General features: G+C 34.5%; 1 protein-coding gene and 3 long non-coding RNA genes across 6 annotated transcripts; 1 reads left to right on the top strand and 3 right to left on the bottom strand.

Moving 5' to 3' along the window:
- Window positions 1–31: 31 nt before the first annotated feature.
- Window positions 32–969, bottom strand: LOC143304484 (uncharacterized). Its single transcript, XR_013061150.1, has 3 exons — window positions 641–969; window positions 358–486; window positions 32–110 (listed from the first exon to the last, which is right to left on the bottom strand). It is a non-coding gene; the product is annotated as an uncharacterized LOC143304484 (long non-coding RNA).
- A 694-nt stretch (window positions 970–1663) lies between these two features.
- On the bottom strand, window positions 1664–17176 carry LOC143304482 (omega-amidase NIT2-A-like). Of its 3 annotated transcripts, none has more exons than XR_013061147.1 (5): window positions 17032–17176; window positions 4953–5137; window positions 4383–4551; window positions 3875–4108; window positions 1664–3723 (listed from the first exon to the last, which is right to left on the bottom strand). XR_013061147.1 is itself a non-coding variant. In XM_076626970.1 (4 exons), the coding sequence occupies exons 2-4, from the start codon at window positions 5034–5036 to the stop codon at window positions 3975–3977; spliced, it is 387 nt and encodes a 128-aa protein (XP_076483085.1). In that variant the 5' UTR covers window positions 5037–5137; window positions 17032–17176; the 3' UTR covers window positions 1664–3974. The 3 variants fall into 3 exon arrangements, 1 of the variants encoding a protein (XP_076483085.1); XR_013061148.1 differs by having other exon boundaries at window positions 1664–2134; XM_076626970.1 differs by having other exon boundaries at window positions 1664–4108.
- On the bottom strand, window positions 6443–13724 carry LOC143304490 (uncharacterized). Its single transcript, XR_013061156.1, has 2 exons — window positions 8447–13724; window positions 6443–7255 (listed from the first exon to the last, which is right to left on the bottom strand). It is a non-coding gene; the product is annotated as an uncharacterized LOC143304490 (long non-coding RNA).
- Window positions 17177–17438: 262 nt separating the features above from the next.
- On the top strand, window positions 17439–19594 carry LOC143304483 (uncharacterized). The gene is made up of 6 exons (XR_013061149.1): window positions 17439–17778; window positions 17991–18086; window positions 18163–18441; window positions 18517–18785; window positions 18869–18965; window positions 19128–19594. It is a non-coding gene; the product is annotated as an uncharacterized LOC143304483 (long non-coding RNA).
- Window positions 19595–20610: the final 1016 nt, after the last annotated feature.

Genomic DNA, 20610 nt, shown 5'->3' with positions numbered 1-20610 from the left:
CGCTATTATCACTGGCAAGGTCATCGGGCAGATCTAATCATGCTCACGCCGACCATGCTTCCTGTGCACTCGTTCCTCTTTCTTAACGACGTCAACCAGAAGATCGGGTGCTAAGAAATTCGAAATCGAGTTGATTGAAAATCTCAAGGAATATTAAAAAAAATACGAATAAACAATTTGATATAGAAATCATCCATTTTGGGCAAAGAAAAGAAACAATCAGAAAAAGGAATAACCACAGAAGCTCTGAATTTCATTGCTTCCTAATGGTACTTCCTTGGATATTTTTACATTCTGGAGGCGTGAACGAACTCTGAAAAACAGAAACGACTTCTATCGGATGATCGAAAGAACTACCTGGACACTGAGTATAATTATTCACACGTGCGGATGCCATTTCCGGCATGTTTCTCCATGAAGAAGGTCAGCTTCAGTTTTTGCCACTTGTAGATAGAAGTTGAAGTGGCGGACGTCTTAACGAGGTTGCTAGAATGTCAAAGAAATAGATGAGGGAAATATTATGAAGATATATTTATGAATATCTAATTGAGCATTTAATTAAGAACTTAATCGAAAGACCAAAATAAGTTGGTTCTTGAGACCAAGTACCTATCTAAGTATAATAGTCTTTTGTACTTACGGTTTAGTAAGAGGACTCGAGTAAAACGATTACTCGTTAAAAGGAACAATAGAATAATCATGCCTCCGCAGACGGTGGTCTCTGCTTTCATGCCTCATCGCGGAGAATCTCAGCGAAAAAAGTGTCCCGAAGCGTGAGCTGAAAGGTGGCTATCTAGGCTGCCTAGTGAATGCCGTCGCCATGGTGGAGCTGGCGTGTAGCAACTCCCTAAGTCCAGGAACCTAATCCTGCGTCAGAAAGACAAAATTCGCTACGGAGAAAAGTAAACAAAAATATATATATAGGGAAGAAGCGACAAAGATTAAAGATCGTTAAGAATTACAGGTAATTTAATGATAAAAGGGAGAAAGAATTGTGTAAAAATTCTACTGGAAAAGAAAAGAAAGATTAAGCCTCCAACGAGAAAGACGTGCTCAGAAGCGAGTCCTGCGTAGCGCCATGTAGAGGGGCAGGAAGAAAATATTGGTAATCTCATCGAACGACGAGCGCTTGATATTCACAATTAGAACTCGATATTTTAGCTTCTTATAATATCCTAATAAACTGTCATTTATCGATTACAATTGTCCTGTCGTATTTTATTGTGTTTGCTTTATAAATGTGAACTTTATTCAAAAAGAGTTCATCGATATAACGGTATTGAAGAGAACTACTCGAGAAACTATATAGAGGATTTAATTAATGTGTGGTTCAACGTATGTATCACTATATGTAACAATAATATTGACTGTATATGTACGTGTGTAATAAAAGATTTCCGGTTTACAATGTTTACGATACTGATATAAAAATACCATATAGAGGATTTAATTAACGTGTATATCTACGTATATATCATTATATGTAACAGTAACATTATGTGCATATGCGTATAATATTGGTTAAATGTTAAATGTTAATATTGGTTAAATGCGTTAAAGTGAAATGTTATTTACCTATTCAAGATAGCAAAGTAGACATACCATATAGAGGATTTACTACTGTTAACACTCGGTATTCTCGTATTCAAAGTATTTAACCAAATAATTTGGGAATCCAGCGGACGAGCTTGTATTTAATATGATTATATTTAATATAACAACTTTACTCAATATACGCGTAGGATTTTAAATGTCATGAGGGTTGCAGCGGACTCAATTTTAATGTACCTCGATATCTTAGCTTCTTATAATATCCTAATAAAATGTCATTTATCGATTACAATTGTCCTGTCGTATTTTATAGTGTTTGCTTTATAAATGTGAACTTTATTCAAAAAGAGTTCATCGATGATTATCCATTACAGGTTGTTAATAAACCTGAATTATGCACAAAGGAATTGCCGTTAATAACTTAAGATTCTCTGCCCGTCGTACAGGGTACACATAGTAATTATTCTCGACGATCGTAACGTTTAAGTCCAATTCGAGCTTATAGTCCCATGCGAGTTAAACAACGACAATAGTTTGAATTTCTATTTGTTCGTTTGTCGTCTGTTTATACCCGGAGCACCTGCTGTAAACCAATACAAAATTTATTAGATCTATAAATAACACATATAAAACTTATTAATTTATAATTAATATAAAATAGGAGAGCACGAAACTTCCTATTTTATGGATATGTTAAATCTTTGTAAAAAATACCATATCATTAGTATCATTTTAATCGTTCTAAAGGATTTAGCCGCATAAAGCTGTGACCCTTGGAAGAATCGATGTTCACGCGTGACAAATTGAAATTGTGCGAAGGTTCCGGTACGAACATCACAAGCCGAACATCGATACCAGGGGCACAGGCACATGTTCTGGGTTCATTATATATTTATAAAAGGCTGACGATTCAGTAGATGGTCCGGGTAAATTTAAATTGTAAATGAACGCATTGCTGGTTTCAAGTAAAAGCCTGGATAAGAGCGGATATGGTATGAGAGTCTGTCGTGGAAAGGGGAACAGGCCGCTTTTATTTGTAAAGTTTGAATCTCCTCGATATTGAAGATGTTGAAGCTGCAAGTATGTATTTCATTTTAATCCATTCGAGACCGAGATTTAATTGTAAAACGATACCTAGGTGTCGGTACGATCTGAATGTTTAGTTGGAATGATTCTGTGTTTTACTCTCTCCAGGGTATCCTTTTCATACTTTGATTTTAAATCGATGACAATCTTAAATAGTATGCCTCATATTTTTAAAATATAAAATTATATACTATGTTATTCTATAATGTATTATGTACAGTTCATATATATATATAATAATTCTATATTGAAAAAAATATGAAATTAACATGATATATACATTACTACATAAGTTATATATAAAATATGTATATTATACCCTTGCCTACTGACTGATATGAATTTCTTTCGGTCTCGAATGCGTTAAAAGAGAGCGCAAAGAAGTCGAAATTACTTATTGTAATTAGTAAAACGACCTGAGAGGCAGACAGATACAAGAAAGAAGGAATATTATATTAGCGGCATTATCATGTTTTTGCTCTCTTTAAGTCTTTCATCGAGACAGACAATCTACAGGTATTAATCGACCAATTTCTCCAAGCTGATAACTTCGAATTGATGTTTATATATAAGAAGTGTTATGTGTTAATCTGTCTAAATGTTTAAAAGGTGTTATAAATTAAATGTTGTTAAACGATACGTAATTGCCTTTTGATCGTAAATTTTACTATCAAGGGGTCTTTTATGTATGCGTAATCATTGTGAATTATAACAATTTATGTGATCGATATTAAAGGTGTTTAAAAGCATGTATTTTTTTCTATATTATTATTCTCCTATATTATTATCCTATATTATTATAGCATTCCTATATTATTATAATATCCAATTACATGTTGATACACAAGATATACAGATTATTATTTATAACGTTTTGGTTTTCTTAATTGAGTCATTCATTTAGTACAAATGATAAGAAATTAGTAATAATTCACAAAAAAAAGATATGGTAGTAGAAATATTATAAAAAAACATTTTCTGTTTTAGTGTAGAGTTACTCCTTCTTACAGACAGTGTCGTACAAATCTGTACGTCTCTGAGAAAATGTAGGTATCTGAGCCCTTACTTCCTCAACAACTTTTACATCTGATAGAAAAAAGAAACATACGAAGTAATAAGTAATGCTTACTAATAAATTCAACAAATACAGAGGAAGATGGCTAAATCGATAAATTAACGAGACTAAAAATTAATTACATCATGGATCTCTCGCTTTTAATTTTAAGCTGTAAATTACCGATATCGGTGACTGCCATATTCTCTTGAGTTTCCAAATCGTAAAGAATCTTTCCCCAGGGATTGGTCAACTGTGTATGTCCCCATGCGACGTAACTTGCTTAAGGAACACGAGCCGGTGATATGCAGGCAACGTATAATTGATTATCATTCGCTCTGGAACGCTGAAGTAATGACCAGTGCAGTGGTCCAGTGGTCATATTGAATGCCGCTGGATATATCAGCATTTGGCAACCTAACCCAGAGAAGCAGGAAATATGAAGCCACCGAATACCAATTAACTTCGTAGTTGCACGGTTCACATTCCATCATTTCTGAATATGCGAGGACAGTCCTCTTATTGTGCTTTTAATTCTTTTATTTGTTTCATTTTCAGCAAATATACTGGTTTTTTAAATTAAGCTTCTTTTTATACAGAGTTACAGATTATATTAATTTTATATAGAATATATTTAAGAAAGATATTTAATTTTTTGCTAGTTAAGTATTGATCGATTAAGTTACTGTACCTTTGTTCCGATAAATGCGTGCCATTTCCTCGAATCTAATATCATAGCAAATGCCAATACCTATTTTGCAGCCCTTCACATCGAACGTCGTTAGGGAGTTACCAGGACTGAGTGAATCACTCTCTCGAAAAGTAATCTTATTAGGAATGTCGATGTCGAATAGATGTACCTAATAACATAAAAATGTGGTCGCTAATTATATTGCTGCAACTTTTGTAATTTAATATCAAAGTTACCAACTCCTAAACTTTAATTATTTTTTATTTAATAACTGACAGCGTTTTTATCACTTTCTTTTATTAAAAAATCTTATCATTTAATAATGTTTAAAAAGGAGAAAAAATAAGTATAATAATATTTTAAGTATGTGAAAAATTTATACAACAACAAACACATTACAACAAAAATGGGCGTTTCCCGTATCATAACGTATTTTATAAACCGCAAATTATAGAATTGGTTATAGTATACGTATGTACATATGTATATTTCTAAATTATTCCTAGATAGAGTCACTTTCTTCACCCCGATATTTTCAAATTCAAAGCCATAAAGGAATATATTACTTACCTTTCGGTGTCTTGCTATCAAAGTTCCATCGGGACCCCAAATAGTACAGGTATTGTACAATTTATCGCCCTCTATTTCAGGCATCGTACCACCAACTACATAGATGTTGTTTTCTTTAGCTGCGTTCGATGAAGCAACGCTCGTTTCACCATCAGGAATACTCTCGCCGTATTTAGGAAAGTACTCTGCATTGCAATATTTCAATTAATGAAAAATAACTGTCTTTTGTTCCAACCATAAATTAAATTGAAATGTTTGTCAGTTTTTTATTTTCTAAATTATCAAAATAACTAAGTTTTATATTTCGACTTAATTAAATATGCAATTTCTTAGCTAATAGTATATATAATAAATTGTTTCTACAGGTTCAAAATGAAAAATGAATATTTAGAAATATTTAATTACGACAATGCTATTTGTGTTAGCATCAGTGGCTTGTTACTCAACGACTTTGCTAGTATAAGTACCCAATTATTAGTATCTTAAAAAATATATTTATACAAAAATCACGATAATCATGAAAATGGGGAAATCCTATATTCTCGAATCAATTCACAATTTATTTTGTATATTAATTAGATTCCGCGCTCATCAGTACGTACTGACTGGCGACATCGAGAAAATGTATCGGCAATTCCTCGTACGACCAGAGGATCGGAAATATCAAAGGATATTATGGCGCAGCGCGAGTGGAGAAACAGAAACATATGAGCTTAACACCGTAATACTCTTATCATAGAAATAGAAGCAGTCCTCAATTCCCGCCCGCTAACTCCTATCTCCACCGATCCAAATGATCTCCTAGCCCTAGTGTGTGTGTGTGTGTGTGTGTGTGTGTGTGTGTGTGTGTGTGTGTGTGTGTGTGTGTGAGAGGACGAGAGCAAGAGCGAGCACGACCGAGCAGGAATGCATTGGCGAGGGTCAGAGTTGATCGAGACGTCGAAGCATAGAGTCGTTAGAATTGTCGAGTGTTATAGAGTTGCCAGTGAGAGAGAGAGAGAGAGAGAGAGAGAGAGAGAGAGAGAGAGTTACCAAATATAAAAAATACGAGCGTTGCATTTAGTTTTCCTGTTAATCAAACATCGTTTCTCTGTCTAACTAATATCTGTATTTTCAATCCATTATTAATAAATTATAATTAATCGGACAAAATTACACCTTTAATATATTCCGATATTACAATAACTTACCTTTTTCTACGTCAATGGACACGAAAGACGTTGAGTGAGGAATTAGAACAAGTGTGGATCGTTGGAAACCACTATGCTGCGGTCTACCATTCGTTTTACCCTATATATACCACGGAACAAAGGATAATTTTCACCGGCTTGGCTATGGCTACTGGTGTGGATCCAAGTATTCGGGCCATACTAGACGCTATGCAGAAGCAGAACGAAATCAAGTTAAGAAAACTGTTAAAGGAGACTATTAAAGCAGCGACTGATTTCCGTTGAGATAATAGGGGTGATTGAGTTTGTATAACACTGTGATTCACTGAATTATAAATTATATATTTCCAACACTTAGATTACACTGACGTAGAGAAATAAATAGTTAACAACTTGTCGCACGAAGATGTGATAGATATGTACGCTAGAGCAGGGCTCTTATAATGGAAATTAATGTATTAATGGACTTAGCACTATAATATATTTAGGAGAGAAGATGTATGTTCGACAACACCGAGAACCGACAAAAGATTTTCGTGAAGTATGCGACTCTCGCGCTATGTGTAGACTGCCGCGTTAGGCGTTAGTTTTTAGACTGTCTGTCGCTCTTTTTCTAATACGGAAGAAAAGTTCGGTGTGGGTGTGCCCCTGTGCCTAAAGAACGCGGATTCGTTGTTCCCACTTTCGTTAGGAAAAGTGAGGGTAACGAACCGCGGTGTCGATTGGTCATGACCTGCACTACTGCTCGAAGGGATGAGTAGCAAGTCTCCTACCATCGTGGTGGATAGATGACTGTGTGCGTGAGGAAAACATAGCTTGTTTTATTAGAGGGCTATTCGGATTTTCCTAATGGGTGCATACCCGCTTTCTCCGTGTTTTAAGTACGCCTAATAAACCCAAGGACCTCTCTAAAAACCGACTGTGTTACGAGAATATTTTTAAGCTTTAGAAATTCTTCAAGACAAACGGATTGAAGACACATGGCGAAACAATACAGGGAAGTGAAAGTTATGGTGGGTCCTTAGGTTTATTGAGGGTCGAAGTGACGTTACGCAGGCTGGTTGTTGTCCGGTGGCGCGAGCTGGCGCGGGCTGGCGTGCAGATGTTTTAGGCGGCGTAACAACAAGGAAGATCCTAGAAAATGAGAAGGGTGGATTAGAAGAACGAAGAAAACTCGAAGAAGATACAAAAGAAGAAACTACGGAGACAGAAGTCAATTCAAAAGGTATATTAAATAATAAGTGCGATTTACTTGATACCGAAAGAGCTATTGAAATTAATGATACGGTTCAAGATATTAAATTTACTGAAGGTAGAAGCCGCACTCAAAATGATATGGAAGATGTAGTAGAAGATTCACAAGAATTATCTAATAAAAGTAAGTTATCAGAAATAAGGATTGCACTTAACAAAATTGAATATACAAAAACTATTTTACGGAATAAAAAGAATTCATTAGAAAGAGAAAGAGGAGTAAGGGGAAAGAAGAAAATGTACAGACAGAAATTATTTCAAAAAATATATCAGATGATAAATGTGATTTGCTTTAGAAAAAAAAAAAATATATTATCCACAAACTACATTAGGAATTTATCTATTTTAGTGAGGAGAAAGAGAAAGGATAGAGGAGTTGATCAATAGACTGTGGATTTTGAAGCGTTTATGAAAAACTTACAATTTTAATAAAATATTCAATGTAAAGTCTTTGTTATAATATTCAGATAGATAGATGAAAAAAATACTGAATTTGCATAATTACTCATGGCTTATTGATCAATCATGCGACTCGTTCAGAGGTAACTCGAGTTGTAAAGGCGACAATTTATTAAAAATTCTATATCTGACGTACGATGCATTTGCTCATGTTAAACTATTTAAATAAGTATAAAAATCACGCGAAAAAAAAATCTACTGAAAATAATGTTGAACTAGTTAATAATAATAAATCATATAGTGAAACACAAACCTTAAATCAAGATTTTAAGTTCAAAAAAAAAAAAAAAAAAAAAAGAAAGAAGAAGAAAGAAGTTGATAAAATGACAGCAATAAAATGACCAAAAATTGAATTACGATCCCGAGCATCAACTCGCTGATCTTCAAGTAGAATGTTCCGACAAAGACAGGACGACACAAGAGTTCGAGAAGCACATAGAGGACATGAAGGAGGAAGTGCAAAAATTAGAATTGCAACTCGACGAGTTACAAAAAAAAGAAAAACACACACGCACGTAAAAAGAGTTCAATCTTTTGGAATACAAATGGAAGAACTAACAATAAAATTAGAAGAAATAACACAGAAGAAATAAGTCACCAATATGAAATTACCTGATGGCTGATGTTGATCGTTGACGTTTATAATGATTGAATTTCGTCCACGGCGCCATCTGGATCCTTGTTGAAAAATTCAAATAGCCGCAACAGCACCATTGAGCTCATCACGTTTGTTGGTGAGTCGAGGAGCTGGAGGATTTCTCATCCTCAAGGACATAAATTTCACCGGTTCCGGTAATGTTTTTTACATGGTCCAAGCATTCGAAATCACAACATCGCTTTCCAAGACGAAATTTCCTGCATGGCTGTAGTAAACAGAAATCGATCAATTGTACAGATCAATCGTCACTCGACTGCTCGAGAATTCAGGTCATCCAGAGAATAGAATAGAGACGTGGAAAAATGTAGTGCGATCATCGCAGTGGGAGGAAATAGGGGGATAGGGACCAAATGAATGAACGAGATGTTAAGGACAACTGACGACAAGTTCTTCTTTTGTCGAGAATTGCATGTTTGTGAATGGTTTGTGGGTGGTTAGGTGGAGAGAATTGAAGAGTTTGGAGGTGACTGGAAGAGTGTTTTGGGCAAGGTAGATTGCAGAATGGTTGCGGTAGCATTGTGTTAATTATGGGTTTGTACATGTAATCTTTGTATGTATCACTACATAGAACCTAACGTATATTTTTAATAATACATCAGAGTTTTAGTTATTTCATAGCTATGAATTTTATACTCTATAATCTTGACGTTTTATTTCACAGAAGCGTTTGAATATCCATAAAAATTAAATGAACCAATGTATTCATTATCTTATAGAGAAGATATATTATTTTTAATTATGTTCCAATTATTTATCATGATCCTGATTTCCTTATTCTGAAAATTTGAAAGGAAGTTTTGTAGTTTGATACTTTCAGCGACAAAGGGTCAATATTGCTTTAGTATATTTCGTCACATATACATGTATATCTATATATCCACCGAAAATGCGCTCTTGTAGACAAACGCTCGATTCGCGTCATAGCTTTTAAAGCTTGTCGCATCTCAATCAGTTGGAAAAAGTTTTTCCTGTAGCATATTTTATTTTTACGAACCAACAAGGTCTTTGTTTATTTCCTTCTTTTTTTTGCTCCAATTCCCCCATTGTTTTTTCAAGGATAGTATTTCAGAGCCATTAGTCAAGTTCATTGTAACAATAAACGTACGTTTCGGAAACATTTTGTGCTGTGAAACAGAATACACTAAAGTTTGAAGGTCACATCGATTTTCGAAAGTTTATAAATGGAGGTGTATGACAGTATCACCAGCTGTTGCTGTCCCCAAGCGCCAAAATACGTTCTGACTACTATTTTATGTATCTCACAGAAGTATGTCTTCATTCATCATCTCCCATGCCATCCACCAACGTGTTCTTAACATGTTATCTCCTAGTAAAATATTGATGTTGAGTCAGATATCCAACTGAATAATCTTTTCGGTGTCTACTATAAGACATTTAAAACCAAGGCTCGTACACACGTGTGCTTATACGTCAGATGTAATACTTAACAGGAAACCTGCTTATATTAATATTAAATTTATGCATAGTAGGATGTTCGACCTTTGTAAAAATGAAATTATAATACATACAGTTTCACCGTGGAAAAGTGAATCTTTCTAGCATGTCCACGCAAATGCAGGGTAGGGGAGGACTGTGCATGCACCAAACAACTTTACGTTCGTAATTTTTCACACAAATGTACAACTGTAGGGAAAAAATTATCTCTGATTTTTCGGATGTTAGGAATCGACAATATCGCATAACGGAATGCTGTGTTCTACGTATTCTATTTTTGTTAGGAAAGTGGTACAAACGAAGTCCACATAAGAATAGTACAACAAAATCGGTTGAGGTTAGGTTATCCTGCAGATATCGCGGCTTTTGCATTGGAAATCACGCAACTGCCAGTCTCGTCGTTCCTTGTAAACGAAAGAAAGGTATTGTAATCGGTCGGAATTAACATAAAACTAGTCGCATGCGACCATATGGCCTGAATGTTCAATAAACGAGAGTAGAGCGCGAGCTATGTGATTCTAACCGTTTAGGCGGAAACTAATGATTGTAACCAGAGCCGAGATATATGCCAATATTACTTTGTTCGACAAAGCGTATAAGATGAGGAGAGAATCGCGATAAGGTAGAACAAGAGACAGATATTCTCTACGTAAAGCAAGTCTGTCAACTAGATTGAAATCCTATAGCTATAACTACAGTGAATCTATATTCTGGCGAATTGTTTTTTCACAAATGAAGCTTCTGAAGAACGGAATTGATACAATAACTACTGTTCATTCGTAACTACTGTTGTAAGAATCTATATATTTGTCTATCTATATCTATATATATCGATCTATATATATTTGTCAGAATGTCATTTTATCAAAAAACCCATTCTCTGTAATCATAGTTTAACGAAGCATAATTAATAGAAGAGGTAGAGCGTTAAGTGGAGATGATTTAATCACAGTTAAGTAGATAAATCTCTATATTAGTCTCTTTAATTAAAATGTTCTACGTTTTATTTGCGTCATTTTTTTCCTTCATCCAATTTAAAATGTTTAAATAACAATAGCCTATACAATATAATTTTATGTAAAAAAATTGATTGTACCATGTTTATTACAGATATTTAACATTTTTGTGTACATACAAAATTTAAATTATACCTCGCTTGAGAACAAAAATTCTATTTGTTTTCCTAACATGTACTAATAATTATTGATCAAAATAGAAAAAGCTGGAGGAGATTACTTAGGAAGATTACTTAGCATCTCATATTCCTGTCAAGGCTCGAACGTTTTATCTTCCTTTAGATTTTCCTAAGTTTCCATTTCTCTGACTTGCTATTTGAGTTAGCTTAGTATACGTGCTATACATAAGTATGTATAGTGTCATGATCGCGACAGTCTTGAGTTACCCACGCTTTATCCTCTGTAAACTATTTATAAAAGAAGAACAAATTACATGTTAGAACTTTCATTCAATTTACCAATACAAATAATTTTAAACAAGAAAAAAGACCTAATGCAGTTGTTTCAACTTAAACATATCCAACAGTTATTTACGAATAAATAGTATAAATCTTTTAGCAACATGAAATTCGCGATATTTATTCAAATATTTATATTTACAGTGCGGCATCAGCAAAGAAAACGTGTTTATCGAAACGTGCGCTATCGATTTTATGATTTTGCCACGCAAACAGGGAAATTGCAACTCAAAATTGAATTCGCACTGCAAAGCGTTGACGTTACGATATCAATTACATACTTCAAAAACACCGAAGGTATCACACGGAATCAGAGAGATTCTATGAGAAGTTAAACGCATAGTCACCCTATTGGGAATAGGATTGCTTTGATTCGAGCTCAAACATAGGAAAAGCTGAAAGAATCTTTTGCGGATCTTCCTTCTTCTCTACATTGGATTTTATACAAAACGACTTTAACCTTTTCAAGGAAATACGGAAATAAGGATTTTAGATAGAGAGATTTATCTGGAAGGAAATGGATAGAAAACGTAGAACCAGTTCTTGTTGGTTGAAAGATTTTTTCTCTTCGCAGAGATTCAAGCTTTAAAGAACGATCAAATATGTGCGCAGCTGACTTACGAGTGAAGTTATTATTAAAAAAAATTGTTGCATTTAAAAGGATAAATATTAATATAAATTTAAAAAAATTGTTTGTTCAATTATCATAAGTTTAATTTAAATTTAAAAAAATTGTTAGTCCAATTATCATAAGTTTAAAGATATGTAGATATTGTATTTACATATCGAAAATCAGACAGCAATATTAATTAACACACCTAGTCAAACGCACACGTACTTTAAAACCGTGCTTTAAAATCGATATTCGCTGAAACAATACATCGCTCTGCGCTTCTAATTTGTTTTCGCACGAAGAATCAGTCCACTCATTGTTACCGTCACCATCTCTACCGTAATCTATATTACTCGAATAAATTCTATATCTTGATTGGAAAATCACATATTTTAACGAACTTCCCTATTTTTTGTTTTTTATGACTTTAACTGGCAATTTCCATAATGTTCTATAACTTGACAACAGACTGATAATATTTCAGGATATATATACATACATCATGTTTTTGAGGATTCTGTAGTAAAATAATTATAGTTGGGGAGTCCAACTTCCCAAACCGCGACAAACATATTTCACACATCCACGACGACTTTACAAGCAGACCCCTCGCGGTTTTGGGAAATCGATGAAGGACCCTCAATTAAACATATCTCAGAGGGCAGATCGACGATGCGAAGAACACTTCCAAGCCCACACCCGACGCACCAGCGAAGGACGATACATCGTCGCTCTACCTTTCAATGATCAGCTTCAGTCACTCGGATCCTCTAAAACGCTGGCAATTAAACGACTCGCCTCACTCAATCGCCGATTCCAGCACGACAAACGCTTCGAATCAGAATATCGAACGGTAATACAGGAATACCTGGCATTGGGACACATGACGAAGGTCAATGTCAACCACTCCGACGACAACGGATACTATTTACCCCATCATGGCGTGACCAAAGCATCGAGTCAAACCACCAAACTCCGTGTCGTTTTCGACGGATCGGCACCAAGCACTGCCGGAACCTCCCTAAACGATACACTTTACACAGGACCCAAGTTACAGGAAGATTTATTTTGTATATTAATTAGATTCCGCGCTCATCAGTACGTACTCACTGGCGACATCGAGAAAATGTATCGGCAATTCCTCGTACGACCAGAGGATCGGAAATATCAAAGGATATTATGGCGCAGCGCGAGTGGAGAAACAGAAACATATGAGCTTAACACCGTAATACTCTTATCATAGAAATAGAAGCAGTCCTCAATTCCCGCCCGCTAACTCCTATCTCCACCGATCCAAATGATCTCCTAGCCCTCACTTCCGGACATTTCCTCATTGGCGATTCATTAATGTGCTTACGTGATCGAGATTTCAGAGACATTCCATCGAACCGACTCTCCAAATGGCAGCATATCCAACAGCTTAAACAACATTTTTGGAACCGCTGGCATAAGGAGTATTTGAACGAGCTAACCAACCGCAATAAATGGAGCAAGGGTGGACACAGCATCCAAAAGGGCACAATCGTCATCCTCAGAGAGGACAACGTTCCCTCCATGCATTGGCCTCTGGGCCGAGTTATCAAGGTTCATCCAGGCGCCGATGGTGTCATCCGGACAGCTACAGTTCAGACGGCAAAGAGCATTTTGGATCGGGGCGTCAAAAGGCTTGTCCCACTGCCAATTCAACCCGATCTCGAGAAACCCGAACAACTAGCCACCGAGACGAAATAAGATGGGAATTTCAGCCACACCTCGCTAGTTTGATCGGTACCCTCTCAACGGGGGGAGAATGTTACGCCATGCGGCTTACCATAGGTCATATTCTTAACTATCGATCGCGGCACTATAATGTCGCAGACGGATCGTCGCGTCTGCCCGGCAAACAAACATTGTACTGGCAAGCGCATGGTTCATTAAGCAGGGCGACTTCCAGAAACGTCGACTCGTGGCCCGTATTTTACCTCGCGTAAAAGAATGTGGCGTGATCCGAACGTAGTGGGGGTCGCCTTCCAGAAAAAACGAAAAAAATCGAAAGGCGTTCAGAACTTTTCGAGAAGTCGAACCGTCAACACATGTGGTATGTCGCGCATTACTTATCAACCAAAACGCAGTTACATTTTTTTTGTTCCTTTTATATCTTTCTAGTTAATAAGTTGTTGAAATAAACATTAATTTATTTGTGTTAATTCTGTGGAATTTCATTGAACTACCCTTATTATCATAATCGAAATAAGGGGATCGATCAGTTCGTGGCGTCGATTATTTAATCGTAACGGGAACTTACAACTCTCGTTGACGTGCTATCTCGCGATCGCGTCTCTCCGCGAACGGTCGAAACAAAATGATTCACTAAAAACTGTCCTGAATTCCTAAGAATTTATTTACCGCAAAACTGACAAAGTGTTTATTTAAAAAATGAGGTTGAAGGTAGTCCTTTTCTTTCATTTCATTCATTTTCATTTTCTTTCTTAAGTATGGCTAACACAATATCTAATCAATTAAAATTTTATATTTTCACGTGAAAAGTTTCTTTAGATAATTATTATCAACATGATGACTAACTCTTACGGATTAATACGTGTCTGTAGGGCAATCCGGTGGACTTGATCGGCTTTTTACTTCGAAAGTTGAGTAATCGGTGTCGCTTTCTTACGCATCTTTGAACTGTATAAATGTTTTAAAATTGTTTGATCCAGAATGTACGTACCACACCGGACAATCAAGAAGGCACGTTTTATGTCTTTCTTTCCGATTAATAATAAGCCATTTACTGCAAAGAATGAACTTTAAAGGCATTAAACAGCACATCAATGTACATTTCAATTAGACTAAATAATAATGCTATGATTTTATCGGTAGTAACTTTACTTATTAACTTGAATTATTTCTTTCTTTTACTTCATGTTAGGAAGAGTATCTTTTTGCTTGAAATAAAAAATTGATATAGGAGTAATAATATGGATAGAGATCAAAAACTGTTAGGGCAGAAATTACACGTTTGAACTTTATAGTTCAGTATAGTTCAAATAGAAATTATATAGAATTATTTGATAATTTGCATTCCACTGGAATAAAAATTTAATTTCTGTCTTTATCAAATCTCTATTTCAGAGTATTTGTACGTATGTACTTATCGTCTGCTGTATGATCGAATATCGAATAGGTAATAATCGTTGTTACTCGTTATGTGAGAAAAAATTATGTATATTCACAACTATGACTATTGCATTTTAGGCGCTTGGCCATGGATCGCTGCATTAGGTTTTCGTAATCCCCGAAACCCAGACAAACCACTATGGAAGTGCGGAGGTTCCCTGATATCGGCTAGGCATGTTTTGACCGCAGCACATTATGCACATATGGATGGAATAGAAAACATACACAATCATAATATTGCCATTCTTAGATTGGTGGAGGAATTGCCATTTTCGAGTAAGTCCTCAAATATATATATATATATATATGCTATTGAGTATTACTGAAGTATCATATCCTGAAATTTCTTACTGTACACATATATTGTGTCATAAAGCATGTACAATTCTTTCTCATACTTTTGGTCATTCGTTTCCTGCATTTTCATTTATTCTTTTATTTTTCAGGGTACGTATATCCCATTTGTACGAAAGAGCCCCTACGAAAGAGCAACTTCGTCGGCTATAACCCCCTTGTTGCTGGATGGGGAGCATTAAGATATAGTAAGTGATATCAATTTTGTAATAAAATTAAACAGTTCCAGTCTTAAATATCTTTCTTATTTTCTTCGTAGGACGACCACGACGTAATGCATTAATGGAAGTACAAATGCCAGTGATTAAGAACGCCGAATGCAAAATAGCTTATTCCAAATTTCCTAATGCACCTGATATCACTGATGGTATAATATGCGCCGAACATGCTCAGGGTGGAGAGGATTCTTGTACGGTAATTAAGTTACAGAGTTACTACAAACTATACGGTATCTGAAGACACGTTAATTCGAATTAACATCAAATCGACGTCTTAAACATTAGAAATAATAGATAAACACAATTTAATAGTCTTGCCCACTTCTCACACCTCATTATGGTATTTCATCTAATTTCCTTCTAATCTTAGTTTTGCTCAAAATACATATAACATGTACATTATAAATTGGAGTACTTCAATACACAAATCAATAGAAGATTATTACTGTATATAAGTATAATTTCAATACAATTCGATCGATATATTTCAGTATCTTTGATTAAAAATTTAACGATCCTTTCAGGCTGACCGCGGCGGACCACTGCTGATACAACATGAATGAACCTCGTATTTAATAGGTATTGTGTCTTATGCTTATAAGTGCGGCACAGCTGGGTATCCCAGCGTTTACACTAGGGTCACATCGTACCTTGACTTCATTCTCCAAGCGATGCAATAATATGATATTACTGTTCCATAAATATCATTGTGTAAAAAAAGTTGGATTTTCTTATTGTGGAGATAAGAAACAGCTCAAATTTACATTGTTTTGTACGTTACAAATTATAGGCTTAAAATGTACGAAATGTAACTTTGAAACGACACTAATTTTTTACGCACGATAAACCTCCACGACTTAGGTATGTAAAGATGATAAACGTATATTAATTCTATTAATTTGGTAATAATAAACCAACTTTCTGAGAAGTTCTGTAAATTTCGTTTCTGTTGTATCAAGAGAATAATGGAATATTCCACTTAGATCGTATACTTCTTGTATGTACATACAAAATTTTCCGGCTAATCTAAAACACTTCATAAGATAGAGAGCTTCTGGAAATTCGGACACAGAGAGTGCATGAAATACAAGATAAGTCTCGTGTCTTTCAAAATTATTTTTTATTCGCTAAAAACGTCCTGTGTACTCATGCAAGCACATGCAACCTCGAAACTTCACTTATTTTTTATCACTTTCCAATTCAATACACTGTTTCTGCATTTTTGACTATATGTAAGAGAAATTTCCATTCAGCCAAAGGTGTACTTACAGATTATAGATTCCTATACGACTCTCGGTAAAAATTTATCCGCACTCCAGATAGTTAAAACTTCTGTCGACCGTATTGATCCATCTGCACTCTTCGTATGACGTCAATATCTGTTCAGTGCTGCTGCGCAGGTTTCATTGTGTTACGTCAATTCGTTTGTGACCGTTGCGCGAGTAATGGCGCTTTGCAATGGCGATTTGCAGGAAAACAGTGCAGGATGCTGTGATTCGTTTCTTGTGGTCGGAGGTTATGTTTGATGCCTATATTTATCAAAGATTTAATGCACATTATGGAGAAAGTGTTTTGTCACGAAGTGTGTTTGAATGGGCACAAAAGTTCAAAGAAGATCGCACAAGTGTTATGAAAAAACAGCTGGACGCCCGTCCACATCCACGATGACAACATTGAACGTGCTCATGAACTTATGCTCTATGGAATAGACGAGTGACGCTGGATAATGTGGCAAATCATTTGCAAATCAGCCACGGCTCTGCTTATGCAATAGTGCACGACAGATTTGGGTTTTAAAAAGTTTGTGCGAGATGGATGCCGAGAAAGCTGATGAAAAGGTGAAGACGACGATGCATTCGTGGTTCGCAGCTCAGCCCAAAACATTTTTTAATCAGAAAATACGAAGGTCCTTCAGCAAATGGACAAAGTGTATACAGAAATTGAGTGATTATGTCAAAAAATGATGTATGTCTTTTTTGACAATTGCTTAAAATAAATTCTACACCGTCAGAGCGGGTAACTTTTTACTCACCCTCGTAAGACACTTAAATTTCCAATCTATTATGATGAATAAAAGAGCTTATACTATTAAATCTAATTGTATTTTGTTGCATGAGAGTACACGTGTATGCGATGTACATTACCTTTATATCCCCTTGAACGCTTCAATATTGCGCATATATACTATATTTTGTGCAGCTTCTATAAAATTTTGTATGTTTGTTTAGGCTGTTAATCGAGAGGCTGGAGTACAAAGAAGTGGCACAATGATGTGGGCTGATGACATTTATAATTATCAAGGAATCACCCCTACATTCGCTCAGGTATATATCGTTGACTATAATGTATTTAACATATATGATTGTTAGAATATTAATAATTAATTTTTAATTCTATCAGAATTTTAATGAAACTGTCCCTTGGGAAGGAAGAACTGATACCTTGATATCACGGTTTGTACATCCTATATGTACGACAAATTTTAGAACATTATATAACGAAGAACCAGATCGTCGTGGCCATGTGATGTGAATAAAAGGACTTGAATTTGATGATATTTTTATAATGTTAGATAACATAACTAAGTATCTTCACAGTAAGATAGGATGACATGGTTTACATGATCTTAATGTTGTTCACTTGAGTGATGATATTATAAGGAAAAGTGTAATATCACAGGTAGGATGATTCATAATTTAGAACTACTAACTCATGTATGTATTAAAAATTAAAGAAATATATTAAATTTTATAGGATATTTATGTTTAGTAACCAGTAATTCAGAGATTGGTATTCATGGTTACTATAACGAGGCTGTAGAAACGCACCCTTTCTTCTTTGCAAATGGTCCTGTATTTATGTCTAAGTCGAAACTGGAACCTCTGAATAATTTAGATTTATTCTTGTCATTTTCTAAAATACTTATCTACAGTATACCATAAGGAATGATACCGTATCGCACCTAATCAAGTGCCTTAAGAAACATCAACAGGATATCACAGTAATCCCTTATCGACTGATATGTAAGTAAAAGTTATGTGTCATTGTTATACACAGTTATGTGTTAGTGTTATACACAGTTATTTATCATTTTCTATTAATTCAGTTGTAGCCACTACAATATCTATGACACCGGTAGTAATTATAAGATCAATAATGATGTTCTATAAGAGGAAATGATGATTAGGAACAAAAACTTACAGGTAAGTCAAAGTATATGTTATTTGCCATTTGAAAAGAAAGTTACTAACTTAGAATTTTTTGATAAATAATAATTGTGCAAAATATATTGGATTTCAAATTTGTCAAAAATTGAAATTTAAGAAGCATTGTAATAATATAACATTAATATTTTGATTTTTCAGGAGATATCATGCGGTGGATGGATAATATGTAAAAAATATTAAGCAGTATATGAATTTTCATATTGCGTAGAGATAACAAAATGAATTTTAAAAAATGTCGACATGGTAATAAGAAATAGCATCATGACAAAGAATATATAAAGACAGTTTCATTTTTTATAAATAAAAATTTGTTGTTCCAGATTTTGAAATATAGTGAAACGTTTAATTAGTATCTTAATATCTTTAAATAATTATTATTTTAGAATCAATTGTAATTGTATCATACGTACTTTTGAATTCGTGCAAGAACATATGTAATTTTGAAGTAGTTATTATTAGGAAATTGTTAGACGCGAACAGTATGCGAAAAGTTAGTATGCAGTGTAATAATTATCAATCAAAACACAAGAATTAAATTCTTGAGGAAAAAATTTCCGGAATTTCTTATTTACATGATTATAAAGAAATCCATAATAAAAAGGAGCTGCTTTCTAATACTTCTTTTCCTTGTAGTGCCTACGTTAATAATAACGAGGTTCGACTTTTTGTTTTCAGAGGGATACTGGAAAATTTGAAAGTACAGTACCATTGGGAAGAAAATCACGATATTGAAAACGATATTTGCAAGTAAATTTCCAAAAAATCTGTTTTCAAATTTTCGCTTTCTATTTCACATTAAAAGAAAGGGCTGCCTTCTTTCTCTGCAAGACAAAACAAACATTCTGAATCTCGTATCAATGAATGATGTCAATAAGTTATTTTTCTTTTCAGATTGAACAATATTCCAGATTTATTCATAATTTCATACTACGCGAAGAATAGACTTTCATAGGTATATAAAGGAAATATTAAGTATAGGAAAACTCTTTTTCGTTGTAGGTGACATATGCTTCACGGTTGAACACGTGTATTTTTGAACACATATAAATGAAAAAGTACTCTTATGGAGAAAAAGAATTGATACCTTCGATTGACATTAGATAATGTATATAAACTTATGAACAATCACTATCGGTTTGTATTTTAGGTGCACACGCAGATTTGTTGGAGTTCTTATAAAATGTACATCCTGTACGAACGTTTTATTCTTCCAAATTTTACGATACTATGTCTCATATAATAACTATATGGATTAAACGTAATATAAATAATCCGAAAATAGACTCGAACGACATTAATTGTCTTTCTATTTATATCAATATCGAAAATACAAGTAAAGCTGGAACAATAGTATGCAAGAATGGACTATTTATTATTTTAAACCAAATCATAGCATATTCAGAATGCACAGTATTATCATGAAATGTAAATGAATCAGTTGTAAACGAACGATTTTACTGTAAAATCGTTGCCTCCTTTTTTTCATCTGAAATATAGCAGCAATGAGTACATTCTTTTAATATATAATAAAACGAGATATCTTTATAAAGTTACATATGTCATCACTGGTAACTGTTATCTCGTATGACACCAAATATACCGTTAGTATGGAATGATATTT

The sequence above is a fragment of the Bombus vancouverensis genome, unplaced genomic scaffold (genome assembly GCF_051014615.1).
Source record: "Bombus vancouverensis nearcticus unplaced genomic scaffold, iyBomVanc1_principal scaffold0037, whole genome shotgun sequence".
In the NCBI taxonomy this organism is placed as follows: Eukaryota; Metazoa; Arthropoda; class Insecta; order Hymenoptera; family Apidae; genus Bombus; species Bombus vancouverensis.
Note: the sequence above shows the minus strand (reverse complement) of the source record. Positions and strands in the feature narration are given on the sequence as shown.